At 45.0% G+C, this 22,332-nt stretch overlaps 1 protein-coding gene and 1 pseudogene across 3 annotated transcripts in view; both read right to left on the bottom strand.

Annotated features, from left to right (window-relative positions):
- Positions 1-22,332, bottom strand: part of HSD17B2 (hydroxysteroid 17-beta dehydrogenase 2) — a 99,254-nt gene that overhangs the window by 25,613 nt on the left and 51,309 nt on the right. For 2 of the 3 annotated variants that reach the window (XM_069552541.1, XM_069552542.1), the window contains exon 2: positions 2,978-3,190. The exons of the other annotated variant lie outside the window; for it this stretch is intronic. In XM_069552541.1, the coding sequence (XP_069408642.1) occupies positions 2,978-3,190 (213 nt within the window). The remainder of the gene's footprint in view (positions 1-2,977; positions 3,191-22,332) is intronic. 3 annotated transcript variants of the gene reach the window in all.
- On the bottom strand, positions 7,075-8,167 carry LOC138418488 (gametocyte-specific factor 1 pseudogene; annotated as a pseudogene).

The following is a 22,332-nucleotide window of genomic DNA, read 5'->3' as shown; positions in this document are numbered from 1 at the left end:
GGCTGGGTCCTGGTGACATTGCCTGAGTGCCTGGATCCAGACATGCCTGAAACCAACGGGTCCTTTTCATTATGTAAGCAAAATGCATTCCCTTTATGCAAAGAGCTGACTCATTTGAAAAGATTCTGATATGTTGGGAAAGATTGAAGTCAGGAGGAAAAGGGGACAACAGAGGATGAGATGGTTGGATGGCATCGCTGACTCAATGGACATGAGTTTGGTAAACTCTGGGAGTTGGTGATGGACAGGGAGGCCTGGGGTGCTGCAGTTCATGGGGTCACAAGGAGTCAGACACAACTGAGCGACTGAACTGAACAATGAATCCTCTTAACATCTGAACTGAACTATGCTTAGCAGTTTTGAATTGGTTATGTCACTTGTATCTGAAAGAATCCTGATGGAAACATAGTTTTGGTTCTTAAGAAACCTGTGGTGAGGAGTGGGAGATGGGCATATTTGTATAATAATCCAGTAATAAGGGTGTGTGCAAGGGGTAAAGAGTGAGTTTCCAGAAGAGGAAGTAAATGATGTAGCCTGGATTACTGTTATGTTTGAGCTAGATCTCCTGTAGAGTGTGTGGTTGGACAAAGGCAAAAGTCTAGAGAAATGAAGTGAAGGCAAGAGGGAAGTTTGAATAAGAGGAAGCTGAAAGTACAAAGTCATGAACTAGAACATTCTATTCTGGAAACCGTTCATCATTTACTGAGTGGAACAGCAGATAGTGCAGATGAAGGTTTTGGCAAGGGCTATTCTCCTGAAAGGTCTTAGAATCCCTGGGAAGGTGTTTGACGGTGAATGGAGGACCACAGAACCGTTCAGTGAGACAAAGCTTATGCCTGGCTCATGGGAGGAGCCCAAGACATGGAGGCTCAGTTTATCAAAGGAGATGGATGATACTCTAAGACGTGCGCATTGTAAAGACCATTCTCCATCTGGAAAGCGATGGGGAAGGAAATTCGATTACAAAGCTCAGGTGGGAGATGAGGGTCCCAGTTAAACCATAGCTACCCCGGGATAATTAGAAAGGGCGGGATGATAAAGATCTAGGACATAGAATTGACAGGACTCAGGACCAACAGAATGCAGAAATCAAGGGTAAGCTGCAGGCCTAAGCGACCCCAGGTTGTTTGGCTTGAATGACTGATTAGCTGGCAGTGCCTGGGCTTCCCTGGTGGCTCAGACAGTAAACAATTCACCTGCAGGAGACCTGGGTTTGAACCCTGGATCGGGCAGATCCCCTGGAGGAGGGCACGGCAACCCACTCCAGTATTCTTGCCTGGAGAATCCCCCTAGACAGAGGAGCCTGGCGGGCTACCGTCCATGGGGCCACAGAGTCAGACATGACTGAGCAACTAAGCACAGCTGGTGTCTGAGCCAGTGCCTAAGTCATCGGATGCAGGAGGGGAAACTGATTTGCAGACTAGAAGCAAAGGAAAAAATAAGGAGGTCCGTTTTTGACAAATTGAGGCGGGATATCTGGTAACCAGTTGTATATGCCTATAGGTCCTGACATTGTAAAGAGGGCTAGGTTGTTAACACAGATTCAGAAATTACTGGATTAAATGGCAGTGTTTCTCAACTCTGGCAGAATATTAGCATTGCTGGAGGACCTTTAAAATGTGCTAATACCTGGGACCCCCAAATGGAATCTTTTTTATAGTGGACCTTCCCAGCAAAAGGAGAGCACCAGTACCAGCCTCGCTGCGGAAGGATCTGCTGAGTTACTGTCTGTAGATACTGACTTAATCTGCTGGGGAAAAATCCCCAGGCCTCGTGGGAATCATAGACGGGAGACCTATGCTTCAGAAAGATCTCAAGCTTCGTTTAATTTTTCACTGGCATTACCTTAACATCTTAAACATTTTGTAAACAAGGGGCCCCACATAACTTGCAATTTTGCACTGCTGCTGCTGCTGCTAAGTCTCTTCAGTCATGTCCGACTCTGTGCGACCCCATAGACGGCAGCCCACCAGGCTCCCCCATCTGTGGGATTCTCCAGGCAAGAACACTGGAGTGGGTTGCCATTTCCTTCTCCAATGCAGAAAACTGAAAAGTGAAGGTGAAGTCGCCCAGTCGTGTCCGACTCTTAGTGACCCCATGGACTGCAGCCCACCAGGCTCCTCCATCCATGGGATTTTCCAGGCAAGAGTACTGGAGTGGGATGCCATTGCCTTCTCCAAATTTTGCACTGCATCCCCTAAATTACAGAGCCCATCCTGGGTCCACACATAGATATTTTAAGACACTTCCCAGGTGAAAAGTCCTGGTATAGGAAGAGAAACGGGATAGCCCAGGAAACTTGGAGTGGGGTCTGGGGACGGAGCCCTCAGTAACATTCACACTTAGGGGACTGGCACGGTGGGCAGAGGAAGGAGGTTCATATAAGAGAAGCAGAAAGAATGATCAGAGAACTTAGAGGGAAGATGTGGCTGGAGACCCCCAAAGCCCAAGGAGGGGAGGGTAATCAACACATTCAAACACTGCAGAGAGGTTAAGAGCTTGGTGTTCAGGATAACACAGACTGATTCCCTTGGCCAGACCATTTAAGGAGATGTGTCAAGAAGTGAACACAGAGCAGCAGGACTCCAAAGAGCTTGGCTGTGAAGAGAGAGGAAGAGGAAGGCAGGGGATAAGAGGGAAGACAGCCATTGTGAAGCTACTTCAATTCTAATACATGTTAGTATCAGTAAGAGGAAAGACATGTGGATGGGGAAGCAAGTAACAGGAGAGTGACTGAGCAGAGGTTGGAGGGAAAGAGATGGAGAATTCTGTAAGTTCTGAGGAAGGACCATGCCTAACTCCTTCCCAATGTCTTCATATATGCAAGAGGTCCCAGCAAGGGGCAGGGGCTCAGCGCAGGGGTCTCCAGGTGCCATCAGAGACTAGAGAGAAGTGGTAATTAGAGGCTAGAACCAGTGTCTGGCATTTGCAAGGAGGGTGGAGGGCAGCCAAGGGCACAGGTAGCTGAAGTCAGTACCTTTGTTCTGCACCTTCTCCTTCACTTTGCTGTAGGCCTCTTGTATCTCCTGAGTGTTGGTGATGTTCAGCTGGAGCACAGAGAGATGCTTGGAGCAGGTTCTTCGTAATTCCTCTGCTCCAGACCCCTGCTCATCCAGAACTCCGGCAAATACAGTGAAGCCCAGCTCGTCCAGATACTTGGCCAAACCATGGCCAAACCCAGAATCGCAACCTGCAAGGGGCCAAAGCAATACAAAATGGGCTCAGACTAAAATGACAGGAGAAGTTGTTGAAGAAAAAACTCACTGCATGCTGTTCATGATGGTCCGTGCTCTATGTAGAGAGTGGGTGTTCATGATGGCCCATGCTCTATGTAAAGAGTGGGTGTTCATGATGGCCCATGCTCTATGTAGAGAGTGGGTGTTCATGATGGCCCATGCTCTATGTAGAGAGTGGGTCTTGAGGACGTTTTCTCCTTTGCTAAGTGGAAAATGGGCACAGAAGCCACAACAGACAAATTTCTCCTTATTAAAAAAAAAAATATGGAGGTGAGGAAGAATTTGAGGTGGGGACATACACAGAAGGAGAAATGCTGATGAAGGGAAGTGGTCCAGGTGGCCAAAGAATGTAGCAGAGAAAACCAAGACATTCGACAGAAGCTTTTTTACTCATCTCTACGTGTAGTGTTTGATGTAATAACCTCCATCACTGCATACAATCTTCAGTAAAATTTTCATTACAAACTAACAGGTGGAAGTTGGGTTTTCTTTTTAAAGATATAACCAAATGTCAGGTCCTGCTTCAAAGTGGACCCAGGACAATAGCAGGGACTACCCACAGGATCCAATTCCTTCTGAATTATGAAAGATGAAGACTCCTAGCCACCTGCCCCACTCACCTCCTTGAAGCTTTCCCCTAGACATGGCCTTCTCCCAAACCACTGAACCCTAGGAAGACACCTGCAACAGAAACCAGATAGTAACCCCTAAGGGCACTGCTTTGTGAAATCAGAGGATAAGATCATGTGCAAAACATATGTCAAATCTCAGAATTTTTTTTTTCACTAATCAGAAAAAGTCCATTCCTGTAAACACTAGAAGGAATTTGGTCCATGTTCTTCAGAGAACACAAATACACAGTTACTTTTTTCCAATCCAAATTTCTTGCCTGCTTTAGTTGGATCCTTTAAGGTAACTTTTTGAGTGTTAGTTCTAGAAGGTCTTGTAGGTCTTGATAGAACCGTTGAACTTCAGCTTCTTCAGCATTACTGGTTGGGGCATAGACTTGGATTACCGTGATATTGAATGGTTTGCCTTGGAAACCAACAGAGGTCATTCTGTCATTTTTGAGATTGCATCCAAGTACTGCATTTCGGACTCTTTTGTTGACTATGATGGCTACTCCATTTCTTCTAAGGGATTCTTGCCCACAATAATAGATATAATGGTCATCTGAGTTAAAGTCACCCAAAAAAGATGTCCTTTTCATTATAGGGGACTGGAATGCAAAAGTAGGAAGTCAAGAAATACCTGGAGTACTGTGAAAATTTGGCCTTGGAGTACAAAACAAAGTAGGTCAAAGGCTAATACAGTTTTGCCAAGAGAACATACTGGTCTTATAAAACACCCTCTTCCAACAACAGAAGAGAAGACTCTACACATGGACATCACCAGATGGTCAATACCAAAATCGGATTGATTATATTCTTTGCAGCCAAAGATGGAGAAGCTCCATACAGTCAGCAAAAACAAGACCGGTAGCTGACTGGATCAGATCATGAATTCCATATTGCCAAATTCAGCCTTAAATTGAAGAAAATAGAGAAAACCACTAGACCATTCAGGTATGATCTAAATCAAATTCCTTACGATCATACAATGGAAGTGACAGATAGATTCAAGGGATTAGATCTGATAGAGAGAATGCCTGAAGAACTATGGACAGAGGGTCATGACATTGTACAGGAGGCAATGATCAAGACCATCCCCAAGAAAAAGAAAGGCAAAATGGTTGTCTGAGGAGGCCTTACAGATAGCTGAGAAAGAAGAGAAGCTAAAAGCAAAGGAGAAAAGGAAAGATATACCCATTTGAATGCAGAGTTCCAAAGAATAGCAAGGAGAGATAAGAAAGCTTTCCTCAGTGATCAGTACAAAGAAATAGAGAAAAATAATAGAATGGGAAAGACTAGAGATCTCTTCAAGAAAATTAGAGATACCAAGGGGGACATTTCATGAAAAGATGGGCACGATAAAGGACAGAAATGGTATGGACCTAACAGAAGCAGAAGATATTAAGAAAAGGTGGCAAGAATACACAGAAGAACTATACAAAAAAGATCGTCACTACCCAGATAATCACAATGGTGTGATCACTCACCTAGAGCCAGACATCCTGGAATGTGAAGTTAAGTGGGCCTTAGGAAGCATCACTACAAACAAAGCTAGTGGAGGTGATGGAATTCCAGTTGAGCTATTTCAAATCCTAAAAGATGATGCTGTGAAAGCATTGCACTCAACATGCCAGCAAATTTGGAAAACTCAGCAGTGGCCGCACGACTGGAAAATGTCAGTTTTCATTCCAGTCCCTAAGAAAGGCAATGCCAAAGAATGCTCAAAGTACCGCACAATTGCACTCATCTCACAAAATAGCAAAGTAGTGCTCAAAATTCTCCAAGCCAGGCTTTAACAATATGTGAAGTGTGAAATTCCAGATGTTCAAGCTGGATTTAGGAAAGGCAGAGGAACCAAAGATCAAATTTCCAGCTTCTGTTGGATCATCGAAAAAGCAAGAGAGTTCCAGACAAACATCTACTTCTGCTTTATTGACTACACCAAAATCTTTGTGTGGATCACAACAAACTGTGGAAAATTCTGAAAGAGACAGGAATACCAGACCACCTGACCTGCCTCCTGAGAAACCTGTATGCAGGTCAAGAAGCAACAGTTATAAATGGACATGGAGCAATGATTGGTTCCAAATAGAGAAAGGAGTACATCAAAGCTGTATATTGTCACCCTGCTTATTTAACTTATATGCAGAGTACATCATGAGAAACGCTGGGCTGGAGGAAGCACAAGCTGGAATCAAGATTGCCCGGAGAAATATCAACAACCTCAGATATGCAGACGATACCACCCTTATGGCAGAAAGTGAAGAAGAACGAAAGAGCCTCTTGATGAAAGTGAAAAAGGAGAGTGAAAAATTTGGCTTAAGACTCAACATTCAAAAAACTAAGTTCATGACATCTGGTCCCATCACTTCATGGCAACTAGATGGGGAAACAATGGAAATAGTGAGAGACTTTATTTGGGGGGGCTCCAAAATCACTGCAGATGATGACTGCAGCCATTAAATTAAAGGATGCTTGCTCCTTGGAAGAAAAGCTATGACCAAGTTAGAGAGCATATTAAAAAGCAGAGACATTACTTTGCCAACAAAGGTCCATCTAGTCAAAGCTATAGTTTTTCCACTAGCCTTGTATGGGTGTGAAAGTTGGACTATGAAGAAAGCTGAGCCCTGAAGAACTGATGCTTTTGAATTGTGGTGTTGGAGAAGACTCTTGAGAGTCCCTTGGACTGCAAGCAGGTCCAACCAGTCCATCCTAAAGGAATTCATCCCTGAATATTCATTGGAAGGACTGATGCTGAAGCTGAAACTCCAATACTTTGGCCATCTGATGTGAAGAACAGACTCATTGGAAAAGACCCTGATGCTGGGAAAGATGGAATGCAGGAGGAGAAGGGGATGACAGAGGATGAGATGGTTGGATGGCATCACCGACTCGATGGTCATGAGTGTGAGCAAGCTCTGAAAGTTGGTGATAGATAGGGAGGCCTGGTGTGCTGCAGTCCATGGGGTTGCAAAGAGTCCGACACTCCTGAGTGACTGAAATTAACTGAACTTAAGGTAAATTTAGATAATTCTGTTTCATTAATGTGGGATGGGATATGAATTCTGATCTTGGGATGCAGGCACTTAACCAAATTATCAAGCTATCTACAATGATGGTTTATTTGAAACAGTTCTTCTGAGCATGAGGCTTCTTTCTTGCAACAAATGAGTAAGGACTCAAAGGGGCAGGGAGAAGTACTCATCAGTGTGAAAGTCACAGACAGTTTATCCTTCTATAGTTAGCTCAGGAGAAAAAAGTGAAGAACCCACTGTAGCAGGAAGAAGCAAGAGTCTTCCAGGGCCTGACATTTGATTAATTATTGAAATTCCATTGTTTTTCCATGGCAGAACATATGGCAGAAACTTGGGAACGTGCATGCCTGAAGCCAGGTTACTCTTATGTTCCATAACTATGTTACTTGCAGTGCCACAGAAGTTGGCTGTTACCCAGACAAACGGGGTGCTGGTCTGTTCCCACAAACCTTTATCCCAGTCTTCATGGCAAGGAGGGCACTGCCATGTGCTCGCAGCCAGTCTCTTGCCCAAGGTTGCTGGTTTGGTTGACTCAGTTCAGTTCAGTCGCTCACTCGTGGCTGACTCTTTGCAATCCCATAAACAGCAGCACTCCAGGCCTCCCTGTCCATCACCAACTCCTGGAGTTCACTCAAACTCACATCCATAGAGTAGGTGATGCCATCCAGCCATCTCATCCTCTGTCGTCCCCTTTTCCTCCTGCCCCCAATCCCTCCCAGCATCAGAGTCTTTTCCAATGAGTTAACTCTTTGCATGAGGTGGCCAAAGGACTGGAGTTTCCGCTTTAGCATCATTCCTTCCAAAGAAATCCCAGGGCTGATTTCATTTAGAATGGACTGGTTGGATCTCCTTGCAGTCCAAGGGACTCTCAAGAGTCTTCTCCAACACCACAGTTCAAAAGCATCAATTCTTTGGCACTCAGCTTTCTTCACAGTTCAACTCTCACATCCATACATGACCACTGGAAAAACCATAGCCTTGACTAGATGGACCTTTGTTGGCAAAGTAATGTCTCTGCTTTTCAATATGCTATCTAGGTTGACTACATCTTGCTCAATACAGCTTTTGTCATCACAGCTTGAAATGTGATGACTGATTTCAGCCCAAGGAACCTGATGACTAGCATTGAAGGACAAGTTGCCAGTTTGTCTGCTACATCAAGATGATTCTTTCTGCACTTGATAAGTTGATAAGGAAACCTGCAGGCCCTGATCTGGTGGTTTTTATCATCAGGGCATGGTAACAGCTTTTCAGGGTTCAGAGTATCGATGTAAGTTTCTTCCATGTTGGGAATCAAGGAGCCTAATCCAACGTGCTCAGCTGAGACACACACTCCCAACAGTGGTCTTCATCCACACCCTGTCTCCCACCAATGGTTCACTTCCGGCCCCTGACATTAAGGGGTGGGGCCCCCACTTCCTGTGTCGCAGGGCTAGGTGTCAGCAGAGCGTGGGGATGGGGGCAAAATCTCAGAATTTGAGATGGGAGTCTACCCCATCCACTTGGGGTGTATTATGGACTCTAGTAAAGTTGGTTTATACCTATAAGTACAAAACAGAGAGATCTGAAATTTGAAGATATCATTTTAAGACATTGTGGACATAAACTCATCCTTTGAGCCATGCCAGAATAAATGTGTAACAATTACTAAGTCTCTACAGCTCTAAAGATAAGAGATCATATTCACATTGGCTGTGCCAGGGGGTCTTTCCTGTAAAACCTGAAGGAACTGCCTTGTCAGCCGCTGGGGGCTGCAGTCAGGCATGCCCCTAAAAATCAGAAAGTTCAGGAAATCAGAAAGCACACTGACAATCAACTCAAGGATCAATATGCAAGTGATTAGAAAAGATATCTGACTTTAAAGCTAACAACACCTCCCTGGAGGGACTTCCCTAGTGATCCAGTGGTTAAGAATACATCTTGCAATACAAGAATTGCAGGTTCGATCCCTGGCCAGGGAACTAAGATCCCACATACTGCAGGGCAACAAAGCCCGTGGGCCACAACTAGAGAATCTGTGCACTGCCGCAAAAGATCCTCTATGACACAGCAAAGCTCCCACATGCCTCAGCTGAGACCTGATGCAGCCAAAGTTAATTAATTAATTTTTAAAACCCCTTCATGGATCACAGTCTTGTCATGGTGAAGAGGCTTGCATAACTCAATGAAGCTATGGCTATGCCATGCAAGGCCACCCAAGTTGAACAGGTCATAATGAAGAGTTCTGACAAAACATGGTCCACTGGAGGAGGAAATGGCAAACCACCCTAGTACTCTTACTGCAAGAACCCCATGAACAGCATGAAAAGGCAAAAAGATAAGACACTGGAAATAAGCACACCCAAGGTGTCTGATATGCTACTGGGGAAGAGTGGAGGGCAATTACTAATAGCCCCAGAAAGAATGAAGAGGCTGGGCCAAAGTGGAAATGATGCTCAGTTGTGGATGTATCTGGTGGTGAAAGTGAAAGAGGAGAGTGAAAAAGTGCACTCAAAACTCAACTTTCAGAAAACTATGGTCATGGCATCCAGTCCCATCACTTCATGGCAAATAGACGGGGAAACAATGGAAACAGTGAGAGACTTTATTTTGGGGGGCTCCAAAATCACTGCAGATGGTGACTGCAGCCTTAAAGTCAAAAGACACTCGGTCCTTGGAAGAAATGTTATACCAACCTAGATAGCACATTGAAAAGCAGAGACATTACCTTGCAGACAAAAGTCCGCCTAGTCAAAGTTATGGTTTTTCTAGTCATCATGTATGGGTATGAGAGCTGGACTATAAAGAAAGCTGAGCCCTGAAGAACTGATGCTTTTGAACTGTGGTGTTGGAGAAGACTCTTGAGAGTCCCTTGGACTGCAAGCAGGTCCAACCAGTCCATCCTAAAGGAATTCAGCCCTGAATATTCATTGGAAGGACTGATGCTGAAGCTGAAACTCCAATACTTTGGCCACCTGATGCGAAGAACTGAGTCATTGGAAAAGACCCTGATGCTGAGAAAGATTGAAGGAAGGAAGAGAAGGGACGACAGAGGATGAGGTGGTTGGATGGCATCACCGACTCAATGGACATGAGTTTGAGCAAACTCTGGGAGTTGGTGATGGACAGGGAGGCCTGGTGTGCTGCAGTCCATGGGATCACAAAGAGTCAGACATGACTGAGTGACTGGACTGAACTGAACTGAACTGGTGGTGAAAGTAAAGTCCAATGCTGTAAAGAATAATATTGCCTAGGAACCTAGAATGTTAGATCCATGAATCAAGGTAAATTGGGCTTGGTTTTGAACCTGGCACCCCACCTCTGCAACCCTGCTCGAGTTATTTAACCTCTCTGTGCCTCAGCTTCCTCATCTCTAAAATGGGCTTGATGACGGTGCCTACATCAGTTTTCATTTGTGATGTGTTAATAGTGCCTGGAATTACTATAATAGATCTTTTTTTTAAAGGAAATAATACTAGGTACATGACGTTCTTCCTGAATTTCAGGTGTTTACATGCATGATCTTGGTAGATAGGAAGTTCGCCTCTACTGATAGCTAAACATCTCAGTGAAGACTCCACCTGCTTGATTCTGCCTCCACCATGTCTGAGCCCTGGGTAACATTACATAAAGTAGTGCAGAGCCTCCACTTATTCATCTGGGAAGTGGGGTTATAACGGTTCCTCTCTCCTAGGCTGATTTGGAAGTCAACAAGACAGAGAATGTAAAAAGCCCAGCATATCATACATGACTGTTACCAGTATTGTAGCTCTAACCCAGACATCATTTCTGATCTGCAGTGTGAATGATCAGGCTATGATAACCCTGGTGTCTTAGGGCCATGCAGGAGCCAGAGGGCCTTGAGAATGTTGGTGGCTGGGAAGCCACTCCCTGTCAAGATAGAGTAAGATTTGTGCACTCCAGAAACCCAAAGACAAGGCAGGGGCCTTTGTGAAAGCTACTTTCCCTGGTGGCTCCCTGGTAAAGAATCTGCCTGCAATACAGGAGACCCAGGTTTAATCCCTGGGTTAGGAAGATCTCCTGGAGAAGGGAATGGCAACTCACTCCAGTATTCTTGCCTGAAGAATTCCATGGACAGAGGAACCTGGTAAGTTGCAGTCCATGAGCTTAGACACAAAGAGTCGGACACAACTGAGCAACTAACACTTTGTGAAAAGGCAAAATGTTTCATAATTTACCCATCAGTAGCTCAGTTGGTAAAGAATTCGCCTGCAATGCAGGAGACTCAGGTTCAATCCCTGGGTCAGGATGATCCCCTGGAGAAGGAAATGGCAACCCACTCCAGTATTCTTGCCTGGAAAAATCCCATGACAGAGGAGCCTGGTAGGCTATAGTCCATAGGGTCATAAAGAGTCACACCCAACCAAGCAACTAAACCACCAGCCTCTGAAAATTATCAAACCTAGTGTGACTCAAATGCTTACCAAGACCCATCCAGCTTCATAATAGTAACTCCACCCACCCTGGGAGACAAGTCATTTTGCTATCATCACTCTATGGAGGAGGAAACTGAAACACAGAAGGGTTAAGTCATTTAGCTGGACATGGCAGAGGTAGGTTGAAACCCAGACAAGTGTTGATGTGTAAACATCTGGAATATAAAATATTCTATTCTTCTAGAGCACAGGGCTTGGCATATAGTAGGTGATCAATAAAACATGTGTGTTGGGGACTTCTCCAGCAGTCCAGTGGTTAAGACTCCACACTTCCAATCCAGGGAGAGCTCGATCCCTGGTGATGGAACTAAGATCTGACATGCTATACATCACAGCCAAAAAATTACACACACAAAAAAAGCATGTGTTGGCTAAATGGGCATTTAAGAGGGCACTGGCCTTAATGCCTTAAAAATGCAGAGTCTTATGTCGTTAGTATCGAGGGTTCCTAGCCTCTAAGTCCTAACAAACACCTGTTGAGTTGGATGCCTACCCCAAGAGAGGGTGGAGGAATTGCTGGGGGTCATTTAAGCTATGCCCTTTGAGATAATTCTGTCTCTCGTGGCCTGGAAAATCATCAGCTTGGAGCAAGCAACGAGTACTAGAGTCTCAGTTTTGCAAAACTGGGGTGAATGTGAAATTATGATTTATTCTAAAATATTAATTAAGTCTCTCAATTTGTGTGAAAAACGGAAATGTGAATCACTTTAACTCAGAAGAGTTAAGAATCATAGTTTCTGAGCTAGTGGACTACCTGTAAGTGGATTTATGCTATTGTTGTATGGGGGCACCACATCAGCTGGTGAATAGAAACATAGCTCATCATTTGTTGGGTCAAGTCGTCGGCAAGTTGTGAATAATTCAAGTTCTGGAGTTCTTCAAGGCTAGGTACCCTGAATGAAACACGCCTGTCAAGACTAACAGCATGTGCTCTTGGACACAAGCTGGTTCCTTGGAAGCTACATTCAGAAAAGGATGAAGAGGGAAGAATTTGCAACCCTGTAAGTGATTTCTTTGTTGTTGTTGTTACTGTTTAGTCGCTCAGTTGTGTCCGACTCTTTGCAACCCCATGGACTGGGAGGCTCCTGCCAGGCTCCTCTGTCCATGGCAAGAATACAGAAGTGGGTTACCATTTCCTTCCGCAGGGTATCTCCTCTCAGGAATCAAACCCACATCTGCATTGGCAGGTAGATTCTTTACCCCTGAGCTACCAATTTCTAGACAGTGTTAAAACATCATATAAGTCATGAAACTTTAAGAGTAACATCAGGATAAATAAAAGAAGTTACCCATAACATCACCAATCTAGCATAAGTTTCATAACTTTCTTGCTTTTTCTTTTTGTCTTTTTTTTCCTATACACTAATTTTTAAATTAGTATTATAGATATGCAGATGGCACCACCCTTATGGCAGAAAGTGAAGAAGAACTAAAGAGCCTCTTGATGGAAGTGAAAGAGGAGAGTGAAAAAGTTGGCTTAAAGCTCAACATTCAGAAAACGAAGATCATGGCATCCAGTCCCATCACTTCATGGCAACTAGATGGGGAAACAGTGGCTGACTTTATTTTTCTGGGCTCCTAAGTCACTGCAGATGGTGATTGCAGCCAGGAAATTAAAAGACACTTACTCCTTGGAAGGAAAGTTATGACCAACATAGACAGCATATTAAAAAGCAGAGACATTATTTTGCCAACAAAGATCCATCTAGTCAAGGCTATGGTTTTTCCAGTGGTCATGTATGGATGTGAGAGTTGGACTGTGAAGAAAGCTGAGTGCCAAAGAATTGATGCTTTTGAACTGTGGTGTTGGAGAAGACTCTTGAGAGTCCCTTGGACTGCAAGGAGGTCCAACCAGTCCATCCTAAAAGAGATCAGTCCTGGGCGTTCATTGGAGGGACTGATATTGAAGCTGAAACGCCAATACTTTGGCCACGTGATGTGAAGAGCTGACCCATTTGAAAAGCCCCTGATGCTGGGAAAGATTGAAGGCAGGAGAAGGGGACAACAGAGGATGAGATGGTTGGATGGCATCACCGACTCGATGGACATGGGTTTGGGTGAACTTCGGGAGTTGGTGATGGACAGGGAGGCCTGGCGTGCTGCGATTCATGGGGTCGCAAAGAGTCGGACACGACTGAGCAACTGAATTGAAACCAGTTTTAGCTATTTCCACAGTCTGAAAAACCATGTTATCATTTTTCACTACTAGATAAAATTCTCTCCATGAAAATGTAGCAGAGAAAGACATGATGAGAGCCTGGATTTTGGAGCCAGGATACCTGGGTCCAAATCCTGGCTCTGCTACTTACAAGCTGTGTGACTTTGGCCAGTCAATTTGCCTCTCTGTGCCTCAGTTTCCTTACCTATAAAGTGAGATGATACTAGGACCTGCCTCATAAGATTGTCCGAAGGATTAAATGATTTTATATACCAGAGTAATCGCAACAGAGCCTGCCACATGGCAATTGCCATCCAGGTGTTAAATAAATAGCAACTGCGTTTCTGTTTGTTTTAAATCCATGCTACTCCTTTCATTGGCTACTTCTGGTTCCTAGAACCAAAAGGATTTTGAGTTCTTATCTCAGAAGATCATCACAGACATTCTAACCACAGTGATGAATTGCCCAGGTACTGTGCTTTCTGCCAGCGGTCTCACCTCTCCTAGCCTCTCCTTCCCTAAAGCTCCTCGAAGTCTCCCCTTTGTCAATATCATTGAACAACAGCAGCTTAAAGCAGAGTTTCTCAGGGCGTGGGCCTCTTCAGAGGTGCCAGGGCCCATTCTCATAGTGGAATTTCACTTCTCTTCATTGGAAGGACTGATGTTGAAGCTGAAACTCCAATACTTTGGCCACATGATGGGAGGAGCAGACTCATTTGAGAAGACCCTGATGCTGGGAGGGATTGAAGCCAGGAAGAGAAGGGGACGACAGAGGATGAGATGGTTGGATGGCATCACCGACTCCATGGACATGGGTTTGGGTGGACTCCAGGAGCTGGAGGTGGACAGAGAAGCCTGGCGTGCTGCAGTTCATGGGGTCGCAAAGAGTCGGACACAACTGAGTGACTGAACTGAACTGAGTGGAATAGACAAACACAAATGGAGGACCTGCTGTGTATCAAATAAGAGGATACTATCTGAACATGTGTTTTGCTTGGCCCATACAGTGTATTTCTTAAAAATTTAAACAAAGGCTAAAACCCAGGAATGCCACCTGAAAACCCAGACCGCTGGTTTCTCTTGATTTACCGGAAGATGGGCCAACTGTGGGCCTGCGTTCCTGTGAGGAACCCGTGTACTGAAGCTGAGGATCCCAAAGCTGCCCCCTGCCACTCCCCGTCCCCCACTCCCACCCCCCCATGCCCTCAGGCCCAGGTTACCCTCTTCCTATCGCAACTGCCTTGGCCACTGAGACCCGCCCCACCTCTGTAGCCTTTTGAACCCAACATACCTGCCACTTACAAAGGTCATCTGGGTGTAGAGTTAATTATCTGTAAAACCGTTTAAAGCTGGGGGGAAAAGACTGTCCCCGCCCTTGTTTGAAATTGAAGCACTCCACCAGATTGCCACCCTCATGTTGACTCTGCCTGGTCCCTATAAAATAGATTAAGGTGTAATAAAATGGTAGACACATAGAATAAAACTGTAAGGTACCTAATAATTCCCTGAGAGCCATCCAAGGCTCAGCTTCTAATCCAGGAAGAGAAAATACTTGACAGTTAAACCACTGACACTACCTGTGTTGACTTTGGCACTCTTAAAAGATAGTGATGTTGGGTGGTGAACCCCTGGGAATTAGCTAGATCTTTTTTGCTTAATTGGAGGATAACTGCTTTACGGGGTTGTATTGGTATCTGCTCTACAAAGTGTGTGTTAGTAGCTCCGTCATGTCCAACTCTTTGCAACCCCATGGACTGTAGCCCACCAGGCTCCCTTGTCTGCTGGATTCTCCAGGCAAGAACATTGGAGTGGGTTGCCATTCGCTTCTCTAGGGGACCCTCCCGACTCAGGGATGGAACACAAGTCTCCTGGAGTGGCAGGTTGATTCTTTACCATCTGAGCCACCAGGGAACAACATGAATCAGCCATAATTACATATATATATATATATATATATATATATATATATATATTTATCTTCTCCCTCTTGTGCCTCCCTCCCACCCCACCTTCCATCTCCTCTTCTAGGTCATCACAGAGCTTAGCTAGATCTTTCATGTCAATTTTTTAAAATAATTTTAAGTTTTATTTTTTGGCTGCGCTGGGCAGGCGGCTGCGAGAGCCGGGCCGGTGCACCTGACGCAGCCGAGAGGAGCTACCCTGGGTCCGAGGTCAGCAGCGGCCGAGAGGAGTTACCCCACGTGCGAGGTCAGGGGCGGCCGGGAGGAGACACCCCGCGTCCAAGGTCAGAGGCGGTCGGGAGAAGCCACCTCGCGCCGGAGGCCAGGGGCGGTGACCCTGAGGAGCCACCCCGAGCCCGAGGTCAAGGGCGGCAGCTGGGAGGAGCCACCCACGCCCAAGGCCAGGGCCTGCGCCCGGGAGGAGCAACCCGAGGAGCGGTGGCTGCGTGGGCGCAGGAGGGCCTAGAGGAGCTATCGCACATTGAAGGCCAGGAACGGGGGCGGTAGGGAGATACCCCTCGTCCAAGGTAAGGAGCAGCAGCTGTGCTTTGCTGGAGCAGCCGTGAAGAGATACCCCACACCCAAGGTAAGAGAAACCCAAGTAAGATGGTAGGTGTTGCAAGAGGGCATCAGAGGGCAGACACACTGAAACCATACTCACAGAAAACTAGTCAATCTAATCACACTAGGACCACAGCCTTGTCTAACTCAGTGAAACCAAGCCATGCCTGCGGGGCAACCCAAGAGCAGCGGGTCATGGTGGAGAGGTCTGAAGGAACATGGTCCACTGGAGAAGGGAATGGCAAACCACTTCAGCATTCTTGCCTTGAGAACCCCATGAACAGTATGAAAAGGCAAAATGATAGGATACTGAAAGAGGAACTCCCCAGGTCATTAGTTGCCCAATATGCTACTGGAAATCAGGGGAGAAATAACTCCAGAAAGAATGAAGGGATGAAGCCAAAGCAAAAACAATACCCAGTTGTACACGTGACTGGTGATAGAAACAAAGTCTGATGCTGTAACGAGCAATATTGCATAGGAACCTGGAATATCAGGTCCATGAATCAAGGCAAATTGGAAGTGGTTAAACAAGAGATGGCAAGGGTGAACGTCAACATTCTAGGAATCACTGAACTAAAACGGACTGGAATGGGTGAATTTAACTCAGATGACCATTATATCTACTACTGCGGGCAGGAATCCCTCAGAAGAAATGGAGTAGCCATCATGGTCAACAAGAGTGTCTGAAATGCAGTACTTGGATGCAATCTCAAAAACGACCGAATGATCTCTGTTCGTCTCCAAGGCAAGCCATTCAATATCACAGTAATCCAAGTCTATGCCCCAACCAGTAACGCTGAAGAAGCTGAAGTTGAATGGTTCTATGAAGACCTACAAGACCTTTTAGAACTAACACCCAAAAAAGATGTCCTTTTCATTACAGGGGACTGGAATGCAAAGGTAGGAAGTCAAGAAACACCTGGAGTAACAGGAAAATTTGGCCTTGGAATGCGGAATGAAGCAGGGCAAAGACTAATAGAGTTTTGCCAACAAAATGCACTGGTCATACCAAACACCCTCTTCCAACAACACAAGAGAAGCCTCTACACATGGACATCACCAGATGGTCAACACTGAAATCAGATTGATTATATTTTATGCAGCCAAAGATGGAGAAGCTCTATACAGTCAACAAAAACAAGACCAGGAGCTGACTGTGGCTCAGATCATGAACTCCTTATTGCCAAATACAGACTTAAATTGAAGAAAGTAGGGAAAACCACTAGACCATTCAGGTATGACCTAAATCAAATCCCTTATGATTATACAGTGAAAGTGAGAAATAGATTTAAGGGCCTAGATCTGATAGATAGAGTGCCTGATGAACTATGGAATGAGGCTCGTGACATTGTACAGGAGATAGGTATCAAGACCATCTCCATGGAAAAGAAATGCAAAAAAGCAAAATGGCTGTCTGGGGTGGCCTTACAAATAGCTGTGAAAAGAAGAGAAACAAAAAGCAAAGGAGAAAAGGAAAGATATAAGCATCTGAATGCAGAGTTCCAAAGAATAGCAAGAAGAGATAAGAAAGCCTTCCTCAGCGATCAATGCAAAGAAATAGAGGAAAAGAACAGAATGGGAAAGACTAGAGATCTCTTCAAGAAAATTAGAGATACCAAGGGAATATTTCATGCAAAGATGGGCTCGATAAAGGACAGAAATGATATGGACCTAACAGAAGCAGAAGATATTAAGAAGAGATGGCAAGAATACACAGAAGAACTATGCAAAAAAGATGTTCACGACCCAGATAATCATGATGATGTGATCACCAATCTAGAGCCAGACATCTTGGAATGTGAAGTCAAGTGGGCCTTAGAAAGCATCACTACAAACAAAGTTAGTGGAGGTGATGGGATTCCAGTTGAGCTATTTCAAGTCCTGAAAGATGATGCTGTGAAAGTGCTGCACTCAATATGCCAGCAAATTTGGAAAACTCAGCAGTGGCCACAGGTCTAGAAAAGGTCAGTTTTCATTCCAATCCCAAAGAAAGGCAATGCCAAAGAATGCTCAAACTACCGCACAATTGCACTCATCTCACATGCTAGTAAAGTAATGCTCAAAATTCTCCAAGCCAGACTTCAGCAATACGTGAACCGTGAACTCCCTGATGTTCAAGCTGGTTTTAGAAAAGGCAGTGGAACCAGAGATCAAATTGCCAACATCCGCTGGATCATGGAAAAAGCAAGACAGTTCCAGAAAAACATCTCTTCCTGCTTTATTGACTGTGCCAAAGCCTTTGACTGTGTGGATCACAATAAACTGTGGAAAATTCCTCAAGAGATGGGAATACCAGACCACCTAACCTGCCACTTGAGAAATCTGTATGCAGGCTAGGAAGCAAAGTTAGAACTGGACATGGAACAACAGACTGGTTTCAAATAGGAAAAGGAGTACGTCAAAGCTGTATATTGTCACCCTGCTTATTTAACTTATATGCAGAGTACATCATGAGAAATGCTGGACTGGAAGAAACACAAGCTGGAATCAAGATTGGCGGGAGAAATATCAATAACCTCAGATATGCAGATGACACCACCCTTATGGCAGAAAGTGAAGAGGAACTAAAAAGCCTCTTGATGAAAATGAAAGAGGAGAGTGAAAAAGTTGCCTTAAAGCTCAACATTCAGAAAACTAAGATCATGGCATCTGGTCCCATCACTTCATGGGAAATAGATGGGGAAACAGTGGAAACAGTGTCAGACTTTATTTTTTGGGGCTCCAAAATCACTGCAGATTGTGGTTGCAGCCATGAAATTAAAAGACGCTTACTCCTTGGCAGGAAATTTATGACCAACCTAAATAACTTATTCAAAAGCAGAGACATTACTTTGCCGACTAAGGTCCGTCTAGTCAAGGATATGGTTTTCCCTGAGGTCATGTATGGATGTGAGAGTTGGACTGTGAAGAAGGCTGAGCGCCGAAGAATTGATGCTTTTTAACTGTGGTGTTGGAGAAGACTCTTGAGAGTCCCTTGAACTGCAAGGAGATCCAACCAGTCCATTCTGAAGGAGATCAGCGCTTGGATTTCTTTGGAAGGAACGATGCTAAAGCTGAAGCTCCAGTCCTTTGGCCACCTCATGTGAAGAGTTGACTCACTGGAAAAGACTCTGATGCTGGGAGGGATTGGGAGCAGGAGGAGAAGGGGACGACAGAGGATGAGATGGCTGGATGGCATCACTGACTCGGTGGACGTGAGTCTGAGTGAACTCCAGGAGTTGGTGATGGACAGGGAGGCCTGGTGTGCTGCGATTCATGGGGTCGCAGAGTCAGACGCGACTGAGGGGCTGATCTGAACAGGGCCCTCGTTGCTGTGAAGGATGTCCTCTAACCTGGGTGAGTGGGGACGATTCTCTAGTTGTGGTGCACAGGGCTTCTCATTGTGGTTGCCTCTCTTGTTGCTAAACACAGGCTCTAGACACGCAGGCTTCAGTGGTTGCAGCTCGAGGGCTTGATTGCTCTGCAGCAGGTGGAATCTTCCCGGACCAGGGATTGAACCCATGTCTCTTGCATTGGCAAGGGGATTTCTCACCACTGAACCACCAGGGAAGCCCTCATGTCAAATTTTTAAAGAAAATGAATTTCTCCTGGAATGTGAAAACCTTTATGAATATTTCTTCAGTACTATTGATATTCCTATGTTAAGATGGGCAACTGAGATGCCAAGAGATTACTCATTCAAGGCTACACAGCTGGGATGTGCAAGAGTTGGCTCTCAGAGTAACCTGGAAATGTACATTACCATATGTAAAATAGATAGCCAGTGGGAATCCACTGTATGACTTGGGGAACTCAAACCCAGGCTCTGTAACAACCTAGAGGGGTGGGATGGAGAGGGAGGTGGGAGGGAGGTTCAAGAGGGAGGGGACATAGAAATACCTATGGCTGATTCATGTCGTTTAGCAGAAACCAACACAATACCTTCAATTAAAAATAAATGAATTTTTTTAAAACATAAGGATAAAAAAGGTTCTCGTGAACTGAAAACAAAACAAACAAACAAACAAAAAAGAGCTGGCTCTCAGACCCAGATTTGCTTCTTTCATATTCTATTATTACTATGATTCATTTATTGTCTCCTTGAGTGCTCTGCAGTGGTGGGGATGGAGGCACCAAAGATGAAAGCTCTCTGCCTAAGAGGGGTCTCCATCAGTGAGGCCAGTTCCCTTCACACAGGATGGACTGCCATCATCCACCCAGCAGTGAAAATGACTTACAGCTGAGTTTCTGGATGGAAAAATGCAGTGGGTTTGTTCTCAGTGGTGCATAAGGAAGCAACTCCTAGCCTTGCAAAATAAGCAGCCAATCAAGGTAGCCCTGCTGGGTTTGAGCAAGTGGCTGGATTTCCAGTCTAGTCCTGATGCTTCTTCTGAACTCTACCTGCTGCAATTTCAAGTTGAACTGGAATTCATCTCCAATTGCCCCCAACTGCTTCACCTTCTGGAATTTCTTGTTCTCCTAGTTACTCAGGACCAACACCTTCTCTCCCAATGCTCACCTTCAGTCAGTGCCCATACCCGTCCTCCTAAGACTGATATTTATCTCTATCTCCTTTCCAGCATCTCGTGACAAAAAAATGCCAACTCAGCTCAGCCTCTCATCAGGTTGTTAAGTTAGGGATTGTTTTCGCTGTTGCTTAGTCACTCAGTCAGGTCTGACTCTTCTGTGACCCCATGGACTGTGGCCCACCAGGATCCTCCCTCCATGAAGTTTCCCAGGCAAGAATACTGGGGTGGGTGGCCATTTCCTCCTCCAAAGGATCTTCCTGACCCAGGGATCAAACCCACGTCTCCTGAATTGGCAGGTAGATTCTTTACCCCTGAGCCATCAGGGAAGCCCGAAGTTAGGGGTATATATCCTCAAAAGCCACAGAAAATGATGCTGTAATTGTCTAAAATTTCATATTATGTCTCTTAAAGGTATGAGAGTTAAGAAACACTGGACATGAAACTCAGTACTGACAGGGATGATGTTCAGTCAGCTGAGAAGGCCAGAATTTCAGAAATCCTCAGTCAAGCACAGAAGCCATTAAAAAGAGGTGAGTTAGGATCTAGACAAGATACATGGGGTAAAACAGAGCTGGACACAACTTCGCAACTGAACAACAACACGCAGAATCCAGGGACGCTTCTCAACATCCCACAGCATTCAGGACAGCCCCCACCACAAAGAATGATCTGGCCCCAAATGGCAATAGTGCTGAGAAACCCTGGTCTAGGGGAAGACACACATTAGGTAAATAAGTAAAACAGAGAGTAAGAAATGTTTTCAATAGAAAATCTCTGGGAACTACAGGCCATAGTTTCTGTCCAAGGAGAACTCCCCTCCTTTAGGGGACAACCCATTGGAGAGGAAAACAGGCAGGAAAGAAAAAGAACTAGGTCACCTCCACCAGGACAGGGAATCTACTGGGTTAACCTAGTTCACTGTTCTAGCCTCTGTGCCTAAAACAGTGCTGTTAGGCTTCCCTGGTGGCTCAGACAGTAAAGAATCCACCTGCAATGCAAGAGACCCAGGTTCAATCTGTAGGTCAGGAAGATCCCCTGGAGAAAGGAATAGCAACCCACTCCAGTGCTCTTGCCTGGAGAATCCCACAGACGGAGGAGCCTGGTGGGCTATAGTCCACAGGGTCTCAGAGTAGGACACGACTGAGTGAGTAAGCACACACACACAGACACTTCTGTGCCCAAAACAGTGCTGGGTCTAAGTCCCAACAGTCCGAGAGCCTTATGTTTATATAAGTTACCTTATTTCATGCCCAAGGTCTCAAAGTGGGTCTTTTTTTAAAAAATAGATTTTAATTTTTTAAAGTTTTAAATGTATATAGAAATTGAGAAGAGAGTATAGAGTTCTCTTTGCTTATAGTTTCCACTATTATTAACATCTTACATTAGTATGCTACATTTTCTGAAATTAATGAACCAATATTGATACATTATTATTAACAGAATTTCAGACTTTTTTCAGATTTCCTTACTTTTTTACTTAAGGTAATTTTTCTATCCCAGGGTCCCATCCAGGATCCGTTATTATCTTTAGTCATTATATCTCCTTAGGCCTCTTTCTCATACTTTTTCTTGCTTTTGCTGTCTTTGATGGTTTTAAAGAGTACCGGTCAAGTATACAGGGCTTCCCAGGTGGATCAGTGACAAAGAATTTGCCTGCCAAAGCAGAAGACGCTGGTTTGAATCGGGAAGATCCCTTGGAGAAGGAAGTGGGAACCTGCTCCAGTATTTTTGCCTGGAAAGCCCCCTGAACACAGGGGGCTGGGTGGCTGCAGTCCATGGGGTCACAGAGAGTGGAGCACAGCTGAGCCCACAAGTATACTGCA

Source organism: Ovis canadensis, chromosome 14, assembly GCF_042477335.2.
Source record: "Ovis canadensis isolate MfBH-ARS-UI-01 breed Bighorn chromosome 14, ARS-UI_OviCan_v2, whole genome shotgun sequence".
NCBI classification, from domain to species: domain Eukaryota; kingdom Metazoa; phylum Chordata; class Mammalia; order Artiodactyla; family Bovidae; genus Ovis; species Ovis canadensis.
The sequence above is the reverse complement of the archived record's forward strand: the minus strand, read 5'-3'. Positions and strand labels throughout refer to the sequence as shown.